Genomic DNA, 25126 nt, shown 5'->3' on the forward strand with positions numbered 1-25126 from the left:
ACCAGAATTTCGTTATAACTGTGTTCATTATAACTGGAGTGCACTGCATATATTTTTTGTTGTTGCAAATCTGAACACCTTAGATGCTGAGCTTTAAATTGATATGTAATTTGCCCTACATCATCACATGGAAAATATTTTTAAAAAGCATGAAAAATTAGAAAACTGTAGAGGTTAGACTGCCAAAGTCAGCTTTGCACACATTTTTTTTTCCTTTTATGATCTCCGACTTCATATGGGTAATGTGATGATGCATCACAAATTGCATGAGAGTTTCCACTTTTACAGTTTAGCCCCAATGTCCGGATCACAGGATGTCTGCGTTCTGTTCCTCAGCAAGTTCCAGGAGGTGTTGCAAGACACCACCGGCTTCTCTGACTGACAGCATCTGATGTCAAATGACAAATAAACACAGTCCTTCAGAATGAGACTACAACATGTACCTCAACAGCTCTGGCATTACTAACTTTCACTTAGAAATTGATACACAATTTTGCACAGGTTTACAATATGGACAGGTCACTTTATAAAAATTAACAATTCTTTCTGTCACACAAGAGATAAATATAAATGTATGCACACGTCTCTGTAGTTCCAGTACATTTCACATTAGAAAGGAAAGGATGTACTGTACATGCATATTTTGCAAGGTTTATTTTTTCACAAATTTTGCAAGTCAGGTGCTATTCGCGAAATTAAAGACACGCGAAAATATTGACTCTCATCCCAATGTGAATGTGACGTGTACACTTCTCCGTTCAGCACAGAACTCCACGATCGCAAATTTAATCACTTGCAAAATCGTCAGGAATTCCCGATTCATGAAAATTTAGACTCACGAAATATATGGCGTGTACAGTATGTGAGGGTGACTTTATCCATTAGTACTGCTTATCTTGAAATAAAGCTTAATATCAAACTCTGGCTTCAGATTAATTGCTGAAGTACTTGATATCACTTGGGATGGACCTATAATATCGGTTCACAGCTTGCTTGGAAAAGGCTATGCAGCACTGCTCAGGCAGTTTATCTGAAGTAAAATCCCTAGTACGACGTCATACGCAAAATTACTTGGTAGGATTAAGATCCTCAAAGAGTTCAGCTTCAAAATTGTCTTCTTTCTTGACTTTCCCACATCTGTCGATCTAAAAATGAAATATTTTTCCTAATGATGCAAAAAGACAGCAAAATGTGAGAAAAGCATGGTAAAAACAAAGCATTTATATAACCACTATCTTTTGATTTTTACACATTCCTCTGATGTCACCTACCCGACCTACGATATGTTTGCGAACACTAGTATGAATATCTGAGGCAACACATTTTATTTTTTCTTTACTTTTCATACAGAAAAATATGAACTGGATAAGTTTGATAGACAGGCTGTAGCACTCCTTACCTTCACTCTCCCCTCTGCTCCAACATACGCTGCAGCTGTACCAATGGTTTTTAGATGAAGTGCCTGATGAAATGAGTTGAAGAAAAATGGGCAGTGATGTCATATTCCAACAACATTAACCCTATTCCAACTGGGGGGTCAAATTGACCACCCCTCGACATTTCGCGCCACGATTCCGCAACGCGCAAAGATTTTGCCGCGTCGTTTCATGACTTTTTTCATTGAAGTCTCCCTCGTATTTTGAGACCAAATTTGCGACGTCCAGGTACACCGTTCTGAAGTTACATAATGTTTTGCATATGCATGTCAACCCGAAAACGGCTCAAATTCATGATATCGTGTGCAAATCCAATGCAAATTTTGTTTTTTTGTTGAATTGATATAAATTAGATTATTTCAACTTTTAACCATTGAAATTAATCAATTCTAATGTAGATAAGCTTGAAAAAGTGCCTGCAACAAATTTTGGCAAAAACCAATAGAAAACAAAAGGTCGAAAAAACAATAAAATACATAAGAAATTAAAACAATACAAAACAAAAGAAATTGATTTTGATTGTGCTACTTTTTTACAAGAAAATTGTTTGATGTGTCTTGAGAAAGTCTGACACAAGAATTTAGCAATCCTTTAGTCTTTTTAATGGAGTTATAGGTGAAAATATGATTTCATGCGTAAATTTGCCTAATTAATTTACTAAAAATAGAAAACCAATATTTTTCTATTGTATGACCATGCAGTCTTGTAGTTGACATCCGGCTCTATCTTCAGGCAAAATTTTGCGGCGATCATGCGATCAGCGGCTGAGATATGAAGGGGGGGGGGGTCAAATTGACCCCCCCAGTAAAAACTTGGTCTCAAATAGCCCAGTTAGAATAGGGTTAAACAGCAAAATCTCAACATTGCAATTATGGAGATGAAGCATTGCCATATGGGCAATTGCTTCTCATTGGCCCTTTCTAACAGTCAACTAGTTTATGGCAGGGAAAAGAATTACAGCTGTAGGTTAAATGTATGAACAGGGTTAGGGTAACACAGGATTAACACCACATTGCATCAATGAGCCATTCAATGCATTGTAGGGGCAAGAACAAAGCAGCATTAACCCGTTGAGGATGGGCTGATTTTGCTACAACACGCATTTCCCATAGACACATGCCCGAGTATACTCTGGACTCGTCCTCAATGGGTTAAATCAGTCAACATCAGAGAGCTGGGTTAACTCACAGATAGATGAACCTTGAAGCAGGCATGGAAGTGATCTTCTAGAGCCTTCATGAAAGCCGTCACTTCCTCCTCCTTAGCATCATCTGATGTATTATCATGTACACTGTCAAAATAAATATCAAAATAACAACAACATGAATACATAGAAGTACACATGCTGCCTTGTATCTAGCCATAATTTTTAACGTGTCCAGTGAGCCTTGCACGAAAAGAGTGTCTCAGAATCATTCCTATTCAACAAATATGCCATGGAATCCAATTCATGAGAAACAATAATAAGAACTTACTGAATGAGAAAGAGAGTATTTCTACTTCACGGCAATATGCAGGCTATTCAAAATATTGTAATGATTAAATAAGAACTAGATTGATGCCTAATGCCACACACACAAGACACGACTCCAAAATTATCCTGACACACTTAGCAGTCGCTGTTATTACAAAGCTCACTGACTATACATGTGAACCAAAATCATTTACATGTATATTTACACTACACTGTTACGTGCATAATTCATGATGCACCCGAGTATCATTAGATCATGAATCATAAAAGTTAATACAGTTGCAAATGTCAATAATACAAAAGCATGGTGTATACACTATCACAATTTTTGAACTTTAAGGAAAAATGCACCAAAAAATACCTTTCCCACAATGCCTTGGCATCCTTTGCATCAATTGTCATGGTAACCTTGTTGAGCCCTGTGATTCCCTTCGGCATTGAGTAGACCAGCTCAACACCACACTTCTTGTCCCCTCCACTCTTCTTTGGATCTGCAAAAATAAATAAGGTAATAGATAATTTTACATTTTGTTCAATATACAGAATAGGCTGTGTGTGTTTATTCTGAGCACTATCAGCTTCAAATCAAGCCCAATTCCCACCCCCCCCCCCCCCAAAAAAAAAATACTACAGCTTTACTACAGAGACATAGTCTAGTACATAGAGTACATGGAGTGATGGGTTGTTCTAGGTTCATTCCTAAATGCAGTCACATCATTTCAAGAGGACCAGTATTTAAATCAAAGACCTTCATTTTATACACAAGTTCTCCCTTTACATGATTCCATATCTTCGAAAACAACAAGTTAAAAAACATAATGACAAGATGAGCTCACAGCAGGACTATTATACATTTTTCAGAATTCACAGTAATGGCAAGCTTCTTTGCATCAGGTTCATTTCCACTGCAATCGTGTGGTGTTACAGTGCATCAAATGTGAAATTTTTCAGAAAGGACGTTTTCCATTCAGACTGAATGTTTTTGTGTAGAGTGTAAAATAAATTTTAAAAAAATATTGGAACTTGATGAACAGGCTATATGTTGCTAATAGAGAGTGATACTGTGACAATGTTCTTACATACAATTGTATGATTATTCATGCACCTACCAGCATCGAGGCAGAAATAGCAAGGTGAAAATGATGGGGAGACAACTTTGCCTGCAATCTTATGAGGAAATGCTGAACGTCCTTCTACGTACCATACTTGATAATAACACCAAAATAGTGTCAGCTTATGTACAAAAGGTCAAGGGTTAACAAACCTGGAAGACTTCCCGCCCACATTGACACCATCCATGACAGGTACATGGGGTTAAAGGTCAGTTTCTTTATGCAACAGTCAAACTGCATCTGGAAAAGGAAAAAAAAGGAAGATAGAAAGATCCACCTAATAGACAAATCACAGAACACTAGAATTGTTACTTTTTTAGTACAGCAATACATTTTGTCATTTGAAAACTTGTGAAATATTTAAGGAGAAATAGCAGTTAAATCTATGTATGTATATTGTACTCAATGACTGTTTATTTGAATGAGCATCTCTTAGAAGCTTCGCTCCTTTGAGGACCCCCTGATTTATGCGAACTACCGTTTGGTGAGCTTTTACTTGTAGCATAAACAGAAGTAGGGTTTTACGCGATAAATCTGGGACATTTGAATGCTAGTCACTGAGAATACTTTTGTATCATAAGAAAAGCTGAGATATCACTAGAAAAACATATAATCAGAGAAATTCAGTTACAGCTGGACACATTAAATTTGTGATCATGCTAAACTCTGTTTAAATGCCGGTAGTTCCTATGAAAATGCACGGTAAGTGTGTTAAAGTGTAATTTGCTCCATCATACCTCCATCCAGTGAAGAACACACTGTGTGGTTCTGACTGCACCTTTGACCAGCATCAAAGGCAAGGAGAAGAAGTTTGCCGAGTCCTTGGAGGTCTGGATGGACGCTGATGGAAACAAAATGGCTGTCCATGATGGAGAACTCCCAGCCGCCGCAGCTTGGCTCTTGGACCCAAAAATGCTCAACTCCACAGATGGGAGCTCTGCAATCACACCAAGGAGTGATTAATGTTTGATGGAATGCTGAAATCACTGTATGATGGAGTGATGGGGTCTACACAGTGACACCTGGGTACATATTGGAAGTTTACTGCAATGGTAATGTGAGGGTTAAGTATGAGAACAATGTATGTACACGCAACATGGGAACCTACTACATGTTATCAATAATCTTACATACAAAACAAAAGTATCACTGATGATATTAAATGAAATGTGTTTTTTCACGAACTGTTACACTTAAGTCAGTAGATCATTGTCAGGGTTAGTAAACTTATGTTATTTCTAATTAGGCTTAAAAACTTAACAGATGTCTTTAACATTTAACAGAGGAAAGAGCTACAATTGTTTTCTTCCTACTGTAAATCTTCAAACTTCAAATGACTCACGGATACTTAATTATCTCTATTTCTAAAATGATCCCATGCTGTTAGCAACACTCTATATTTGCATTGTATCAATTCACATCACTAGTTTACAATTCATCACTGTAAACCTGAACAAGTTTGAATCACTCACCACAGTCAGTGATAGAAGTAGGAAGTGTGGTAAACACTGCATACTTGGAAATTATATTGTCCTCCACTATCACTCCAACACCTTTTTGTGACTCCTGACAAAAAACAAACAAAAACAAAACAAAACAAACAAAACACAGACAAAAGTAAATCAAGAGTCCATTGAGTAAGAATTGTTCCTAGTAACATGTTGATTGTAGTGTAGTCTTATTGAGAGAACTGTTCAAAAAGGGAAAAGTGCTCTTGACTTAGAAGCAACATATCAATCTGATGCAATGACACAGAGAATTCCACAAAATTTGTATCTTTATGAAAAGTACACATTTATTTGACTTGTGTTTTGACATATGCATGTTAACTGCAATATTATTTCCCCTGCTTTCCGAAAGAGGTAAGTCAAGTGCTCTTTCATTATGCTTGAAAAGTAAAGATAAGTTGAATTCTCTTCATAATTCAATTTATGTTGTTGTCCATACATGACCTAACAAAGTGTTGTAGTCTTGATGGCTGCACCAAAACTTCATAACATCTGAACAGATTGTCCAATTTTTCTCAAACTTTGCTAACGTGTTTGACTAATATTGCGGCATTCTCTCAATTCAGCATACATTTACTGGTAGGTTACGTTCTCCTTTAAAGATTACCCTGTGCTGTGCCGTGCCAAGAATCAAGTTCACTTACTGCCTGAAGATGGGAGGATAGATGTCGGGCAAACCTGCGCAAGGCAGTCGCTTCTGTGCTAAACCTGGAAAGAGGTGTCACATGATGGGCATGCCATGTCTTGTTGACCAGCCTATGCAGACTCTGATTGGATGCCCGGGAGTCATTGGGTGTTCGGGATAGTCTGCTTCTCAGACCTAGACAAGAAATATATCACACTGACATCACTCAAGAGGGAAAAATGTTTTGAATAAAAGCTACCATTCTTTTAGCAAAATTTGAAAATGATAGCATATTATGACCTCTATGCTATCTGTGAATCACCAATCATTGGGGAATTGGCATCCCACAAAAGAAAATCTTCAGAGTCAGTTCTTTTATATGTCTCTGATTGTCTCTTGTATAGCACTCATCTGTTCTTACAAACAGCCATGAAACCTACTTGAAGCTTCTATTTGAACTGTTAATATCACATTGATCTTATATCTCATGATGCACAGATACAGAATACCCAAATAAATTCTGATTACAATCGAGATAATTTATTTCTTGAAAAAAAAAGAACAAAATTGATGAAACCAGGATAATACTTTCTTATGCTGTTTGCACTAAAATTAAGTCTACAACTACAGATTCTTCAGCATGTTCTTTACAAAGCTTGTGCATTAGATGGACATTCAATTAAAAGCAGAAACTTGTTCATGACATTTCAGTTTTGACAGCTTGGACCTCAATGAATATTGTAGAGCTTTGGTTTACTCCCAAAACCAACAGAAAAGTCATATAGATTCACAATCATATCTTATGACTATGTACATGTATGTAGGAAAGACAAGAACAAACTAGTTATCTACAAACAAACATTTACACAATAGCCCAGTGACATTAGCACAATACATATCGTCGCTGGGGTGACAAGACCTTGTATCTCAAATTTTGGTGAAAATGACTTTTTTTGATTAATGGTCAGATAATCAGTTAAGTGATGTCCTGTCCAAATCCTAGCTGTCTTACCCCAAAATTTCATCATGGCATGTCAAAGGAAAGGTTATCCCATTTGATATACAGTGTAGTGCTTTTGCTGCCATGTTTTTTGCTCTCCTGAACATTTGACAGGTTTGAGATACGAGGTCTTGTCGCCCCAGCAACGATATATGTCTATGCCCGTTAGTGCTACATTTATGAGGTCATTTGATACTATTTAATGAAAGGGCACTTTGGATACACCAAAGCAGTCCTCTGTTGTGGGTTAATTGTCTACATACCATGTATTTTGCGAGACCCTGGAGTCTTTGTGTAAGGTGCATGCAGCCTCCTTGCTATGGAACGACTCTTGCTTCTTCTCTCTGTTTGACCAAGACTTTGGCTTGGAGTGATAACCTGAACTCTTGTCGATGGGGTTTCTCTAGATGCCATCTTACATGGTTCCTCTATCACAGGAAAATTTCGCACTACACTGACCTGGTGCTAAAATAACAAATAAAGAGAGAGTTTGAGAAGACATCACGAACATATGAAGAAACACTCTAAGATCCAAAGGGAAGCTTTCCAATGAAGCAGTGCAGCCTCTAAGGGCAGCCTTCGATACTTGTATGTATCTCATTCTGTCTCTCTTCTCTGTACATATGTGTATGTGTGTGTGTGCTAGTGTGTGTGTTTGTGTGTAATGGTATGTCTTACAAGAATACCGCGAATTGCTTGATGTATAGCTTTCAGCATGTAAACAAAATCAAAAGGCATCCTCACAAACTAAATGAAATGCTCAAAAGAAATTAAAAAGCACAGAAATAAGATTTCAAAAACAGTTCTAATTTCTATATCACTGCTTGACTGTAAATAGCTTGAAGAAATGAAAGGGTTGAGTGAAAGATTCAGTGAAAACTGACAAATACAAAAAGTCGTTGATGATACATTCACAATATAGAGAAACAAGGCAGAAAAAGATACAAGTAGGCAACCTACGTGTGTATCATGATAAAAAAAAATACTGCATAACAAAATTGCACTGTACACATCCAGAACCTATTGCGACCAGCCCGACGCCACATTAACTGTGTGAAGGAGTGCCCTGGGGTTAATCCAGCCAGAACCATCGTCCATACCTGATACCGTACTTTAAGCCGAGTGCAGCTGCCAACTTCCAACAAATATCTTTTGTTATGTCAGCAGTGCATTATAGGGTATGCATTCAAAGCAGTAAACTATACTACACAATTTACAACTGTACAACTTACAAATACAAGGTTTAATGGTTGACTTTAAGGGAGCGCCCGGGGTTAGCAGTGCAGGAGACTAAAGACTTTGATTTTTTGTCGACATGCAGTTCATCACGAGCAGAAAATGGTGGTGATTACTACATGTAGGGTCTAGATCTCTACTGGTATTTAATTTGGTTTTCTCTGCCAAAACTTGTCTCGTTTGTTGTTACTTGGTAGTAGATTACGTACATGATCTAGTTGTACTAGTAGTTCATCAGGGATTATCTCTCGTCAAGCAGGGTTCAAGCAAGGTAACCCCGGGGTGCTCCTTAACACAGTTAAGCCGAATGCTTTACCAGACTCGCTCTTCTTGGATCTTGCTGCAACTCCACTATCTCCCTCTCTGACTGGAGAAACTCCTCTCTGTTTCATAACCTATCTCTGAGCTTTCTTTTTGACATAAATTACATACCAAACATACAGCTATAGACCTCTAGATCCTATAAATAAGTATCATTGTTATCCTGTGACCTTGTCTACTACTACTGCTACTACTAGTATACTATTTATTCATAGACCTCACCATTGCTCACGTTACATTTTAGACAACTCTGCAACTTTGGCAGTTCTCCTGACTGGAGGAATTCAAGCAAAGAAGAGTTTTACTGCCCGAACGCTTTGCGTTCAGGCTGGCCGCAGTAACTTAGGTACAAGGCTTGACCGAAAGATCGGTCTGTATCTGGTCGTCGGGGATGTGTTCCGTGGAGACTGCGTCTGGCTTCACGGATCCCCTCCTCCTACGGAGAGTGATAGCGTCAAAAAAATAAAAGACTCCTCCGGCTCCGGACAGACACGGATCTTTCTGTCTAGTTCAAACAAGGCAAGCAAAGCCAAGGTACAACTAGAGATTGTAATTTGTCATCACTGACAAATTAAGGTGATCCGATCTTTTTTTTAAATCAATGATTCCAATCCTGATACTGCAAAGTCTCAGCTACAACATATTAAAATCTGACAGAAATTCACCGAAGCATAAGTAAGATAGTGCTCGATAAAGAGAGTCATGTCATTTTCACATCTAAAAAATTCCCTCAAATAGAGATAACACGTCACAACGAAGATACAAAAAGAAGTACATATGACCTTCGACCCCACTTTGCACAGACAAGATGGCATCTGAGCAAAAAGTGGTTATTTTCTGAAATGATTCTTGTAACATGGTCTTTACGTGTGCAAAATATGGATGTGGTAGGACATGTATTCACCAAGACACAGGATGAAAATTTATGACCTTTGACCCTTTAATTTCAACCAAGTTTTTTAACGTGATCCTGACATTGTATGAAAAACACAGGGCACACTAGCGATAGCGCGCAGTCTCAGCTACAACATATTAAAATCTGGGAGAAGTTCACCGAAGGGTAAGTGAGCTAGTGCTCGATAAAGACAATCATGTCAATTTTCACATCTAGAAAAATTCCCTCCCATAGAGATAACACGTCATAACGAAGACACAGAAAGAAGTACGTATGACCTTTGACCCCACTTTGCACAGACAAGATGGCTTCTGAGCAAAAAGTGGTGATTTTTGAAATGATCCTTGTATAATGGTCTTTACGTGTGCACAATATGGGAAAGATAGGACGTGTATTTACCAAGATACAGGATGAAACATTTATGACCTTTGACCCTACTTCACATACCCAAGATGGTGTCCGATCAAGTAGTTGTTATTTTATGAAATGTAGTACGTGACATGAAGTAAACATGTGCAAAATATGGGGGTTATAGGGAATGTCCTTTTTTAGTTATTGCAAAGAAAGTTGCAGAAAGAAATATCTCAATACATCGAAGATAAGCTTTAAATTCAACCACGATTTTTGACGTGATACCGTATGAGAAACAAAGGGCACCTTAGCAATAGCCCGCAGTCTCAGCTACAACATATTAAAATCTGGGACAAATTCACCGAAGGGTAAGTGAGCTAGTGCTCGATAAAGACAATCATGTCAATTTTCACATCTAGAAAAACTCCCCCCATAGAGATAACACGTCATAACGAAGATAAAGAAAGAAGTACATATGACCTTTGACCCCACTTTGCACAGACAAGATGGCATCTGTGCAAAAAGTGGTTATCTTTTGAAATGATCCTTGTAACATGGTCTTTACGTGTGCAATATATGGGAAAGATAGGACATGTATTCACCAAGATACAGGATAAAACATTTATGACCTTTGACCCTAATTTACATACCCAAGATGGCGTCTGATCAAGTAGTTGTTATTTTATAAAATGATGTACGTGACATGAACTAAACATGTGCAAAATATGGGGGTGAAAGGGTATGTTTTTTCCTGAGTTATTGCAAAAAAAGTTGCAGAAAGAAAGAAATATTTCAATACACCGAAGATAAGCTTTAAATTCAACCAAGTTTTTTAACGTGATCCCGACATCGTATGAAAAAACGAAGGGCACATTCACGATAGCCCAAAGTCTCAGCAACAACATATTAAAATCTGGGAGAAATTCACCGAAGCATAAGTGAGCTAGTGCTCGATAAAGATAGTCATGTCAATTTTCATTTCCAGAAAAACTGCACTCCCATAGAGATAACACGTAAACTAGTCAAATTTGACAAGGTTACTTTCAATCCATTTTTACGAGGTGATGCCATCATCCAAGCAAAATATTATTATACATTAATGAAAGACGATTTAACAGGCTACAACATACTGAAATCTGGGTGAAAATTAATGAAAGATAAGTGAGATACGCTCGAGTGAACTTAAAATTTGATGACGTCATTTTGAAAATTTACTTTTTTAACTTTATTAAGAAATTTGATATCTATTAATCATTCTGCCAGCATTGCCACCCCATGAAATGACATGTACAACTAATCAACTTTCAAAATATGTAAAGAAAATGGGGGGTCACCGTCCATTCTGACGAGTAAAATCGGATTTAAAATTGGCGGTTTTTTTGCATAGTTGCACTGTATATCGCCATTGACGCGCGCGCGGAATTTCAACTTTGATTGGCCAGTATGATGTCATATTGAGTCGGATCGACTTGAAACTTGGTAGAAATATTCCTTGACATTTCAGACATTCGATCCGTGCGATAAAACGGGAAATTTCTATTGCATATGAGCTGTGCGCGCGTATATGCGCGCGCGCGTACGCGTCCGTCGATTTTTTTTGAAATGCTGTAAATGACCTGAAACGTGTGCAAAACAATTTTGAGGTTGATTAGAGCATGTTTAAATTTCAACGCGCGCGTACGCGCTCGTTTACTATGAACGTGACTAAATTTTATGAAATATATCAATAGACCTTGACTTGAACTATATGATATCTTAATTTCATTCAAAAATTCCGTTCCATTAATGAGATATTGATGTAAACGTGATTTCAGATAATGACGTCATAATGACGTCACGGTCAACTGATCACATTGATACACTAGATCTGTTGTCCTTAGGACATGATACATACATGGTATAAGTTTGAAAGTGATAGGTGGGGGACTTTTTGAGTTAACCGCTGCACAAGATTTGAGGAGAAAGAAATAAAGAAGAAGAAGAAGAAGAAAGAATCCGTACAGATACAATAGGTGATCCGAGAGGATACTCGGATCACCTAAAAAGAAGAAGAAGAAGAAAGAATCCGTACAAAAACAGAAGGTGATCCGAGAGGATACTCGGATCACCTAATGACCTTTGACCCACCTTTACACTCCCAAGATGGCATCTGAGGAAAAAGTGGTTATTTTGTGAAATGATTCTTGCGACATCGTCTATACGTGTGCAAAATATGGGAAAGATAGGACAGGTATTCACCAAGATACTAGATGAAAAATTTATGACCTTTGACCCTAATTTACATACCCAAGATGTTGTCAGATCAAGTAGTTGTCATTTTATGAAATAATGTACGTGACATGAACTAAACATGTGCCAAAGATGGGGGTGATAGGGCCTGTTTTTTTTCTTGAGTTATTACAAAGAAAGTTGCAGAAAGAAAGAAATATGAAAATACATCGAAGATAAGCTTTCATTTCACCAAGTTTTTTAACGTGATGCCGACGTCGTATGAAAAAGTGGAGGGCACACGTTCGATAGCCCAAAGTCTCAGCTACAACATATTAAAATCTGGGAGAAATTCACCGAAGGTTAAGTGAGCTAGGGCTCGATAAAGACAATCACGTCAATTTTCACATCTAGAAAAATTCTCTCCCATAGACATAACACGTCATAGCGAAGACACAGAAAGATGTACATATGACCTTTGCCCCCACTTTGCACAGACAAGATGGCATCTGAGCAAAAAGTGGTTATTTTGTGAAATGATCCTTGTAATATGGTCTTTGCGTGTGCAAAATATGGGAAAGATAGAACAGGTATATACCAAGATACAGGATGAAACATTTATGACCTTTGACCCTAATTTACATACCGAAGATGGTGTCTGCTCATGTAGTTGTTATTTTATGAAATAATGTACGTGACATGAACTAAACATGTGCCAAAGATGGGGGTGATAGGGTCTGTTTTTCTTGAGTTATTGCAAAGAAAGTTGCAGAAAGAAAGAAATATCTCAATACATCGAAAATAAGCTTGAATTGCAACCAAAATTTTTGACGTGATCCCGACATCGTATGAAAAAATGAAGGGCACACTTACGGTAGCGTAAAGTCTCAGCTAGAACCTATTAAAATTTGGGAGAAATTCACCGAAGGGTAAGTGAGCTAGTGCTCGAGAAAGATAGTCGTGTCAATTTTCATTTCCAGAAAAACTGCACTCCCATAGAGATAACACGTAAACTGGTCAAATTTGACAAGATTACTTTCAATCCATTTTTACGAGGTGATGCTGATATCCAATCAAAGTTTTGTAATCTTATGTTTGAAAGAACATTAAATAAACTACAACATACTGAAATCTGGGTGAAAATTGATAAAGGATTGATAAGATACGTTTGACTAAACTTGAAATTTGATGACGTCATTTTGAAAATTTACTTTGTTTACTTTATTAAGAAATTTGATATCTTTTAATCAATTTGCCAGCATTGCCACCCCATGAAATGACATGTACAACTCATCAGCTTTTAAAATATGTAAAGAAAATTGGGGGTCACCGTCCATCCTGACGAGTAAAATCGGATTTAAAATTGGCGGTTTTTTGGCATAGTTGCACTGTATATCGCCATTGACGCGCGCGCGGAATTTCAACTTTGACGGGCCCGTATGACGTCATATAGAGTCGGATTGACTTGAAACTTGGTAGAAATATTCCTTGACATTTCAGACATCCGATTCATGTGAAAAAACGGGAAATTTCTATTGCATATGAGCTGTGCATGCGTATATGTGCGCGCGCGTACGCGTCCGTCCAATTTTTTCAATTTTTCAAAAAATGCTCCAAATGGTCTGAAACGTGTGCAAAAAAATTTTGAGCTCGATTGGAGCATACAAATATTTCAACGCGCGCGTACGCGCACGTTTTAAGGGTATAGATAAATTTTGAAAACATGAGTAGAATCAAGTTAATTTGAACTATATGTGACGTAAATTTGATTGAAAAATTCCATTCCATTATTGAGATATGAATGAGAATGTGTTTTCATATAATGACGTCATAGTGACGTCACGGTCGACTGATCACTATGATTTTATTAGATCTGTCGTCTTTGCGACATGATACATATATGGTATAAGTTTGACATTGATAGGTAATGCACTTTCTGAGCTAACCTCTGCACAACTTTTGAGGAGAAATAAAGAAAGAATCAGTACAGATACAGAAGGTGATCCGAAGGATACTCGGATCACCTAATAACTTGGGCTTGTTATTTGTCGTGTTCAGTGTTGTGGCGGACTTGTTATTGTCGTGTTGGAACTTGTGGGCTTGTTATTGTAAGCATTAACCCCGGGGCACTCCTTGTAGATCTACACAGTACACAGTTATAACTGTGTCTGTGGTGTGGGAGCTTGCCTTCGTATTGCGTTGCCGTTGGGGCTGGTCGCAGTAAGGTTTTAGCGTAGTCTTTCTTACCAAATCTGGGCTGTAGTGTCGTGGTGTACCGTGTAACGTTAGTTTAGCAATATCTACTACTACTAGCAGTAGATCTAGCGTTTAAGTAGTATTTAATATGCGACCGGCTGCAGCGACCAGCCCGAACGCGCTGTGATCAATGTAATGCCAATGGTGATGTGAATGTGTGAAGTACGTTACGAAACACAGCTAACATTACACTATGACCTAGCCCGACCAGACGCTGTTAATATGCTGCGCGAATACAGCTACGTATGTACAGCGACTGAAGTGTGTATAGTTAACTATAGTATGACCAAGCGTTGTGGGACCGGACAGGTTGTGGGACCGGACGCGTATTGTAAGTGCGTCTGTAATGAAAATGACGCACCCAGGAATAAAACCAACCCTGGGAATGGAATTCTCATTTTGAGTCATAGATAGATCTAGATGCGACGCAAAAATGTAACTAAGTAAATATAACTGTCTCATAATTTCATAAAATATGATAATTCTTTCATTTTCTCACCTAACTAAAAGAAGTATTTTCTTGCTAATAGTAATATGTATGTATTGTAATTTATACCTCTCGCTGTCTGCGATGCGTGTCGTTCTTGCTGCCGGTATAACAATAGGGCTATATCAGAAGTGAAAGTCTCACAAGGTGTTACGAGTTATTTAGTTGTCTATGTAGACTAGTACACACGTCATTATTAGGCCAGTTCGATCGAATGTTCGATAGCGTCGATCATACGGCGAGAATGAGGCAAAATATTCTTCATGTGTCATTTCATGGCTCTTCATAATTTTGACCCGCGTATGTTGTAACAGTAAACACCCTGCATGCTCGCTCCCCATATATTTCCCGTACAAAATCAACGTGTGCACAAATAACATGGAGTCACTTTGAAGGGGAAAATTCAATGATTTAGCAGGTTAATTTTCACGCCGTTTTCAGAGTATGTTGTCTAAACGTTAGTATATCAGATATGAGAGGAGTCTATATCAAGTCTTTGAGGTAAAGAAGAAGGGCGCATATTCTAACCGTTATGTAAAATAAATAGGTAAGTTTTCACACGCGAACTTAAGACAAAGTGTCCGGAAACAAGCGTTAATCAATTCAAATCTATCCTTGAGAAACACTGGAACAGAGCCATCCCCTAAAGTACAACCCATATCAGAGGGATAATGAAACCTGGAGGGGCAATAAGCAACGCTTTACGTCTCTAGATCTACATCCAAGTAAACTCCAAGTAAACACAACAAACCCCCATCTAAAATATATCATACAGGTTGATGGATGGATGTGGCCATCATTTCAACACTGCAATTAATAAAGTGCAAAGATATTGATTAGACTATATACAGAGATTACAAAAAGAGGATACATGTACCGGTAAACCATAAACAGTAGTTACTATGCTCCTGTCCTACACCATACTACGAGCGGCGTTAACGCGTTGGACACGTTGGAGTCTTAGCTGAAGATAAACGAGCGATGAGTAAATTTACGTACAATACTAGTACCTTGTGGGTGTTTTAGCTGTTCGAACTAGGCGCCATAACTCGCCCATATGATCAGTACGGTACTGTCAGCTCTTATCTTGTGCACGGATCCCGCGGATGCATGCGCATATGAGAACGAAGATGCAGCCCACAGCCACCGAACTCAGCTAGCCGATGCGGTTGACTAAATAGACTGTTCTCCGATCTCTTGCATTAAAGGTGTACGGACGTACTGTGAGTTCTGTGACTGTACCCTCGAACGCCTCTGTATTGTGACCATATCTGTAAAGATCAATCAGTGTTCAAGATCCAGTCTCAAATCGACATTGAGTGGGAACATATTCAGGCAAAGAATAAATCAATTTCCCACTACTTTAGAAATAAATTAGATCTAAATAAAATTATTTTCAGAATAAACATTTAATATGCACATTTTGATATAGTCATTATTGCTATTTTGATATATTATTTACTGCAAATTTTCCCACGAAATTTCTCTTTTTTCAAGATGGCGGCAACTGCGCCCCTGGAAATTTCATTGTGCGAAGCAAAATCATGTGAAATTACTAAATTGAAGGTGAAGTTAGGTTCAAAAGTATCTGCAGGAACGATATTATTGCTTTATAGAGCCGTGAGTGAAGAAAATGCCTCCGATAAAGACACAGGAGAACAGAAGTTGAAGTCGCAATATGTCGGCACCGTACAGGAAGTGCTGGCCAAAGAAGGAGATATTGTTGAACCAGGGTAAACACCGTCCCTTGAAATTTAGGGTTGTAATATGATCCGTGAATTTGTCGTGTTATGGGCTTGTTATTGCAAGAAATATGTGACTGCAGGGTGCATTTTCTAACCAGGATTAGTAACTATATAACAATACATAACAAATTCTGAAAGATATTTTTGAAGTGTTCGTTACAGAGATACCCAGTAAGTTGCCTACTATGTTGATGTTGGTGGTTCGAGAAGGGCGAGGGAGGGGCGTTCCGTTCAGCGTTTGGAATGGTTGCTTGTGCATAGATATCAAAGCAGTCATCAGTACACGCAATACAGTTCAAGCGCACACAGATCTCGATGGATTATGGGTACGTGTGTGTGGCGGGGGGGGGGGGGGGGGTGGAATGAGGAGAGAAGTGAGCTACCCGGTACTGACATGAAATTCAAAGTCGTGAAGAGAAGCAAGACTAGACTGCCAACTCTCATGCAATTAACCCAATTCTAATTCATACGAACTGCTTGGCCTAGCGCCTACTTGTGATGAGCATACCCCATAGGGCCATAGACACTCTAGATCTAAGCTAACAGAAGGGTCTACTGTAAAAAAAACAAGGATTAGGAATGTTCTTCTTCTTCCTATAACAGTTAGGCCTATTCAATGTGCAGAACCTCCTAAGAGTATACTCGCACACTGTTCTGTCTTTAATTTTGCGAATTTCACAAGAGCCAAGATTTGCGAAATGAAAATAATGCATGTGAAAGTTCTCGTCTAACGTTACACTATATGCATTGAATTTCTAGAGGCAACTTACGAAAATTTCATGCCGCGAAAAAGGCTGTCGCCTCCAATTCGTGAAAATTTCATGCCGCGAAAATACTGGTAGTGTGTTTTGCAGTAGTCTCATGCTGAACTCCCCAAAATATAATTTTTCTAGAAAATGAAAAGAAAGAGTCCCAGATATTCCAAACATTTGATATGCTGAAGCCCTTAAATTTTGAGGTCTTGCATGCACCTGCTCACCATACTATTAAAATGAAATGTACCGATACCAACGTAACATTGTCAAAGCTTGATCCCCCCCCCCCCCCCCCCCCCCCCCCCCCCCAATGGATCACTTCAATCCCTTTTGGCTTGATTGATTTTTTTTTTTTTACATCTAGACTTGCATGTTATTCTGATCCTAAAAAACCATGTTGCACAAATATAAAAAAATAACAAGCCGCGTTTCACTGGATTACAATTCTAGTCTGGAATTGCAATTTAAAATGCTTTCTTTTTCTTTTCGTCTTTTTTCCCTTTTTTTTTTCTTACATATTTCGTACTAGTATTTAGCTGACAAGCTGAAATGTTGTGATGATATTAGGACAGCCCTTTGTAAACGGTGGTCTACATCCTTGAAAACTGCTGTCAAAATAAGTTGATGTCTGTATTCTCTTTCAGGGCAGTATTGCTGAAAGTGTCAAGATGTTCCCACCCCTACAGTGATGAAAGGCATGTGTGCAGAGTGTGGGGAGGATTTGAGGAGGTAAGTACATTGTCCTATATCAAGTCTTTGAGGTAAAGAAGGGTGCATATTCTATGTAAAATAGGTAAGTTTTCACGCGCGAACTTAAGACGTTAAGTGTCTGGAAACACAACCCCCCATAGCATGTAAACAGTTGTGAAAACAAGATACCGGTAACAATGATCAGGATTATATGATGTTTTTCTAACTTTCGCAAAATATGCAAAACTCTTTTGCTAGTACAATCTGTGCAATGTGACTATTGTAAGTGCATGCGCCATTCTATTTTTCTCTAGGGATGAAGATGTGTCCAAGAAGCAAGCACCATCAAGCACAGCTTCTGTTGCTATGGTACACAGCATTCCAGAACTTCATGTCACTAAAGAGGTAGGATTCAACTGTATTTCCTCCTTACCCTCTTCCTAGCAAATATTATTGTTTTATCTGTAGTTTTCTTTCTTTTTCCAATTCATTGACAGTCATCACTTCTCACATTGCTTCAAGCCCACTCACTGATGCAACTGAAACTCCGGTATAGAGCAAGTAATCTGAATAAGCACTTACTGCCTGAAGTATGGGGCCTTCCCACAAATGCCTGTTTGAGGCAATTGGGGGAATTGCCTTTGTAATGTCCTGCTTTTGCACATACACTTTATAACCTTGAAAAGGCTAGGAACCAGGTATCCTACCCCATGACCAAAATTTCTCTAACAGCCTTGCATCTGCCATCTAGTGTGCACAGGGAGGTGGGGTTCCCACCTCCCTGGTGTACACATGCACTTTTACTTTTCATGACTCCTTTTATCAATGTTTCTCATTCCCATAGATCAATAGCATTTGCAATATTTTTTTTTTTTTTTTCAGACTTATTTCAGATACCGGTATATGTTTTTTTGGTACTATTTAAGTAGGTAACACTAAATGAAAATTAAGATATCAAATGCAGTGGAATAATATTTAAAAAATGCAGGTATATGCTATTTTAGATATTGACAAAAAAAAAGTTTGACAAAACTGCTTTGATGTTAATATATGAATAACTGTCATTTGATCAGTGATAACCAGTTTCCATGCCACTGTGCTACGTACTTTTTAGATTAAAAAAGTAGACACATTCTGATATATAAGTGTATTATACAAAGAGCATGGATAAAAAATAAGTAAAACTTAATGTCATTCCCCCTTCACAAAAAATATTTAATAATGATAATGTGTGTATTGTTATTCTTATATTAATTCATGCAAGTGCCAGTGTTCGTGCATGCCCTAGCAAGATTCATGGGGGCCTTGCAGCTGCTCATAAATGTGTGTTGGTAGTTAACTCTCAAAGCTGGAATTTGTGTGTTTACAGGAAGCAGCTGTCTTGGCCAAGCAGGATGAGGATTCACTGATCAAACACAGGAAGCTAGTCTTATTGGTGGATCTGGACCAGACCCTCATACACACCACTCTTGATGATGTGCCCCCTGACATGCCGGTAAAGATGCTTCTCAGGGAAATATACTGTCCATGCCTGCAAATCCTCTTCCTGGAAACTTTCTGTTTCATTTTTAAATTTCGTGTAATTGTGATGCTTGAATTGCATAAGGCTCTAACTCTCACGTAGAAATATAGAGTACCAAAGCATAATGTCACAGCCATTTATTGCCATGGAAATGGGTTCTAAACAACCTCACCTGGCCTGAGTGTTTAAGCACGCACCTTTGCTTTTAACCCAAGCTTTAAAAAAGACTGTGATATCATGACTTTGGTACTCTATTGCCACAGAATTAAATTTAACATGTTAATTCATATACTATATCTTGATGTGATAGCTCGATTGTGCATAACATCACAGTGTGACATTTGCTAATAATTTATGAATCAGACCCTTTTATCCCAAACACAAAAAAAACAATGAAAGAAATTTAATTGACAAAAACTCATTTTTTTTTAACTACTCGCCCTCTTTACTGCTTATCACCAATATCAGATAAGTTCTAAAATGCATGTACAGTCAAACTTGTCTTAGCGGCCACCTCTCTATAGCGGCCACCTGCTTATAACGGCCACTGAAAAATCCCCCGAACTCAATTGCTGTATTATAGACCCTTTATATAGCGGCCACCTGCCTAACGCGGCCAGCGGCCACTCATTTTGTCTCCCCTGGTGAATATCAACCTGCGTATAGCGGCCACAAAAATTGAGTTGATCCATTAAATCAGCAATGAGTACGATGTCTTTTACTTTCATTGCTTGATTTCTACCGAGTCCTAGCTCAGTCACAATCACACAGACATGACTGACAAAATATTAATGCAGCTCTTTGCCACGAAAACCCGTCTTACCACCAACTTGACTAGATTAGATCTAGGCTTCAGTAATGCAGCCCTGAATAGATGCTACAAAGGCAAAGACAACTTCTAATAACAACTTAGACTGTTACCGAAATGCAGACTAATTAGTGTTTAAGTCCCTTTGAATAAGGGCAACATGGTACTTGTCTGGGTGTTGTTTCTATAGTTTACTTAAATTTTACACATTATCAATCCTCAATCGAACTCAGCTCTCGTGAACCCCGTATATGCAAACCGGTAGGGATGAACCAGAGCACTTCTCAGGCCGGAAATATTAATTTTAACATCAAAAGAATAGAAGGAGGCAATGAAAAAAAAAAAAGGAAGTGAATATATTGTACAACGAAAATCCCCATAATAGTAGAGCTGCTGCACATGTAAACTTATATGTTGGTTTTTTGTATGTTTTTTTTTTTAAGAATAACATGCGGTATTTTCGGCTATTATAAAATGCAAGTAATGAAATTCAAAATGGCCGCCAACCTGTCTATAACGACCACCTGTCTATAGCCATGGCTCGACACTAACTTTTTTGTTTGGTGGCCCAATGGGGCCACCAAAATCCTAAATTTCATATTTTTGGTGGCCCGAGAGAAAAATTTGGTGTCCCGAAAAAACAATAAAAAACATTAAAAGTCCTTTTTTTTAATGAGTCAGATATTTAAGATTTATGATAGTAAGAATTAGAAGTTGGACATATCTACTCAAATAAACTTCAACACTCACTCTCAGGCATTCAATCAGTCCTTTTCATCCATCCTTTGAACAAATTTAACTGCTAATTTCTGGCGCAAAAAGTTACGAATTTATTCACATACTTTTCAAAAAATTTTGGTGGCTCGAGGCGGGCCACCATATTTGCCTTGTTTGAAATTTGGTGGCCCGACTTTCATTTTTGGTGGCCCTGGGCCACCGGGCCACCGTTAGTGTCGAGCCCTGCTATAGCGGCCACTTTTGTTGTTTCCCTTGGGTGGCCGCTATAGACAGGTTTGACTGTACATGTAGTTCTGATGCCAAAAGATCACCTTCAGATACAGTATTTGTTCAAAAGTCAGAAGGGGTCAAGCGAATTTTTATGAGGAGATGACCTCCATCTGTTCACTAAGTTGATGTCAAGTTTGAATCTAATGGCATCACTCACTTGAGTATGAAAAAAATGCCCCTTCCATGTAGTATTCTGTGAGCATTTTCTCAGATTTTTAGTAGAGAAGAATCTTAGATATTTTAAAGAAACTCTCTCATCATTCTCTTATTGTACATATTGATGGTTGACTTCTTAGAATCGACATATCAATCAGGATAGTTGCTTCCATATAGTTTTGAAACATCCCTTATTCTACTCAGATCAGGACTAAGGCATCATTTTAGCTATTTGAAAGTCTTAATTGCACAACTATGTAAATGTGTTTAATAATGCAGAGGTTCCACACCATATTTCACTTCTTTAAAAGTCTGTCATTGTCATAAATGACATATCTCTCCCATGACTATCTTATGCTCCGTAATAGGGTGTGCATCACTTCCAGCTGAGAAAGGGCCCGTTGTTTCCTTGGTACCATACCAAGATCCGGGATGGATGCAACCAGTTCCTGGACTTAGTCAGCCAGTATTACCAGCTGCACATCTTCACTATGGGAGTACGCCTGTATGCTCACACAGTGGCAGAGATCATTGACCCAGATGGGAAGTTTTTCTCTCATCGTATCCTGTCCAGGGATGAATGCTTTGACCCAAATTCCAAGACAGCCAATTTGAAGTGAGTTCGATTCCAATTTTTTCTTATTCTTGTAGTTTTCATTTCATTCATTGTCTGAGTTGAGTCTTGTCTGTAGAGTTCTGTGAGGCACAACTAAGAAATGATTGGTCACATATGGCCACTGAAATCTTTGTATTTAAATTTTGGTGACCTGAAAAAATCAAAATGTGGTGGCCCGAAATGAAAGAAAGTATAAACATTCATTTTGAATATTAGCTGCCCTGTTGGGCCACCAAATGATAGCCTTTTAATTTTGGAAATTTGATATGAGAACATCAGTTTTGAGTATTAGCCCTGGGCCACCAGGCTAATGTAAAGTTCTGGTATACACATCATTATTTCAAAAGGAAAAGTAAGCATTGGGACAATAATTTAAGTGAAAACAAGACAGGATTACTGCTTTGGCCTTTGTTGAATTTTGGTCATGCGTGTTGGATGAATATTGATGTATGCAACTGTTATATATTGGGCGCACATCTATGAAACACTATCCAGGGATGAAGATATCTCACTCTTTATTTGTCAGCAATTGGTTTAGACATTTATTAACTTATCATAAGTCACAAGTGGAAAGTAGTATTGAGTGATTTGTGTCTTTGTTTGAACTTATGAGTATTATAAGAAATATTTCAAGCAGATGACTTGCATTTGATCCATGAAATAAACACTGGTGTAGGGAGAAGCGGCTACTCGGTATCGGCATATTGATATCTTGTTCATGTAAGTTTCTGTGACCATCCTTGCCAACAGATCCATATTTCCTCGTGGTGACAAGATGGTGTGTATCATCGATGATCGAGACGACGTCTGGAATTATGCCCCCAATTTGATCCAGGTTCCTCCTTTTCGTTTCTTTGAGGGTACTGGGGATATAAACACTCCTCCAAACCTTGCTAATGATCGCGGGACACCACCAGTGCACAGGCCCCGCGAATCATCTACAACATACGTATCATCATCTGGTTCATCAAAAAGTGAGGAAGCCAAAAAATCTGCAGAGTTAGAGGACTCTGGGATCACAGAGGAGGATGAAGGCAAAAACCAAACAGAGCAATCAGAAGCTGTCGAAAGTGAAGTGTGTAGCTCTGAGGTTTCTTCCACAACAAAGGATGCTGAACAAGAAGACAGTAAAGATGAAGATGCTATAGGTGAAAAGACAAAGAAGAATGGTGATGGTGATACAAAAGAAGCAAAGGAAGAGAAGGAAGAAGGGGAGATCACCCAAGAGAAGGATAGTGACAATGAAAAGGTGACTACCACTGCCGAGGAGAAAGAAGCAAAGGAGGATGGGGATGATTACTTCATGTACCTGGGAGACATTCTGATTCGCATTCACAGGACCTATTTCAGTCAGGTGGATGCACAGCCCTCACCCAGACCACTACCTGACCTCAAGGTTATCCTTCCTAAGATGAAGACATCTGTCCTGAAAGGTTGTAACATAGTGTTTAGTGGAGTGTTTCCTACCAACATGCCTCCTGAGCAGAGCAGAGCTTGGAAAGTGGCCAATGCTCTTGGTGCCAAAGTTTCACCCCAAGTAATAACAAAGAGCAAAGAAGACCAAGGCAAAGGCAGAGCAACAACACATCTTGTGGCAGCCACAGTTGGCACTTCCAAGGTACACCTGGCTAAGCGGAGCAGGAAGATTTACATCGTGGAACCTGACTGGCTGTGGTGCTGTTGGGAGAGATGGGAACGAGTGGATGAGAGGCTATTCCTCCTGCCTGATGTAAGCAAACACGGCAGTAGGAGTAGCACTCCTGGTTACAGTGACACAGAGAGTACAGGCTCACAGAAGAGCCGCAAGGGAAAGGCCAAGTCTAAGTCTATGGCCAGCACTAATGGAAAATCCACAGGTGTAGGAAACCCTGCCCAGCGAACAAAGGCTAGACCTCTGAGCCTGTCCGAGGACTACAACCCCATGTACAGCTTCTCCTCTGAAGACCTTGCTAGCATGGACAGAGAAGTGCAGGACATGTGTGACAGCAGTGATGATAGTACTAGTGACAGTGGGAGCAGTGATTCGGAGGACGATGAACGCAGCAATCCGACCAGCCTTGGCAGTGTAACGAGACCTGCATCATCGTCCAGTGATGATGAAAGTCTGACAGCGGAGAGTCCACGAGGCTGGAAGCGCAAGAGAGACGACATGGACTCTGAGAATGATGATGACATGAATGACTTTGATCCATTTCAGAGACCCCACGAGGATAGTAGTTCAAGTGCTGGGTTGAGCGAGGAAGAGTGGTTCAGTGAAGAAGAAGGGCAAAAGATGGCCAACGCCATTGATGACCTACTGACATATAAGCGTAGTGTTAGGAAATGGGATCAAGGGTAAATGAAAGATCTTGGAAATTCTCCAATTAATGAACTTAGTCAATACAGCTCAATTCTCTGGGAAAAAGACATCATAATGTTTTTTATTTGGTACGATTGTATATTTCCGTCCTTTCAATTCAGTTGTTTCCCAGATGTAGCAAAGATCAAGCTACTAGTTAGAGATAAGTTCAGTGCAGCACTTGATGTCGTAATTCTTTGTAGAAACACAAATTTAAAGACAAATTACAGTATTATCAATCCTTGCACTTCATGTGAAAGATTGTGAAAGTTTGTGGCTTGCTCTGTTGACACACAAAGGTAAATTCATGCAAAATGCCCAGTAGTTATTGTAAAAGTCCATCATGTGTTGTCCCCCATTTTTTCAGCAAGAAATGCTGAACTATCAAGTTTAAATACGGGTGAATGTACATTGACTATCTTGTATATAATGAAAGTAGACAAGGAAGCTATTGTAGTTTGCCAGTGCATGCTCATTCCACTTCTGTACAACTGCACTTTTGCAAACCACTAGTATGCCACCTATTCTATCAAGCTATTTGCAAGCTGTAACTAGTGTCATTTGGTGGCAAAGAAACAA

The 25126-nt window shown here is 38.8% G+C and overlaps 2 protein-coding genes across 2 annotated transcripts; one reads left to right on the forward strand and one right to left on the reverse strand.

Annotated features, from left to right (window-relative positions):
- Positions 1–279: 279 nt before the first annotated feature.
- On the reverse strand, positions 280–7897 carry LOC139711679 (centromere protein L-like). Its single transcript, XM_071623539.1, has 9 exons — positions 7419–7897; positions 6175–6350; positions 5495–5588; positions 4760–4959; positions 4175–4262; positions 3272–3401; positions 2625–2727; positions 1400–1462; positions 280–388 (listed from the first exon to the last, which is right to left on the reverse strand). The coding sequence occupies exons 1-9, from the start codon at positions 7567–7569 to the stop codon at positions 308–310; spliced, it is 1086 nt and encodes a 361-aa protein (XP_071479640.1). The 5' UTR covers positions 7570–7897; the 3' UTR covers positions 280–307.
- An 8509-nt stretch (positions 7898–16406) lies between these two features.
- LOC139711675 (RNA polymerase II subunit A C-terminal domain phosphatase-like) lies at positions 16407–24547 on the forward strand. Its single transcript, XM_071623535.1, is given in 7 exon segments — positions 16407–16642; positions 18054–18087; positions 18089–18138; positions 18414–18504; positions 19469–19594; positions 21962–22209; positions 22960–24547. Coding segments are annotated over 7 exon segments (2373 nt in total).
- The last annotated feature ends 579 nt before the right edge of the window (positions 24548–25126 follow it).

This window comes from Diadema antillarum, unplaced genomic scaffold (assembly GCF_040938485.1).
Source record: "Diadema antillarum isolate AM-2024a unplaced genomic scaffold, OU_Dant_1.0 seq00001684_RagTag, whole genome shotgun sequence".
Classification (NCBI taxonomy): domain Eukaryota; kingdom Metazoa; phylum Echinodermata; class Echinoidea; order Diadematoida; family Diadematidae; genus Diadema; species Diadema antillarum.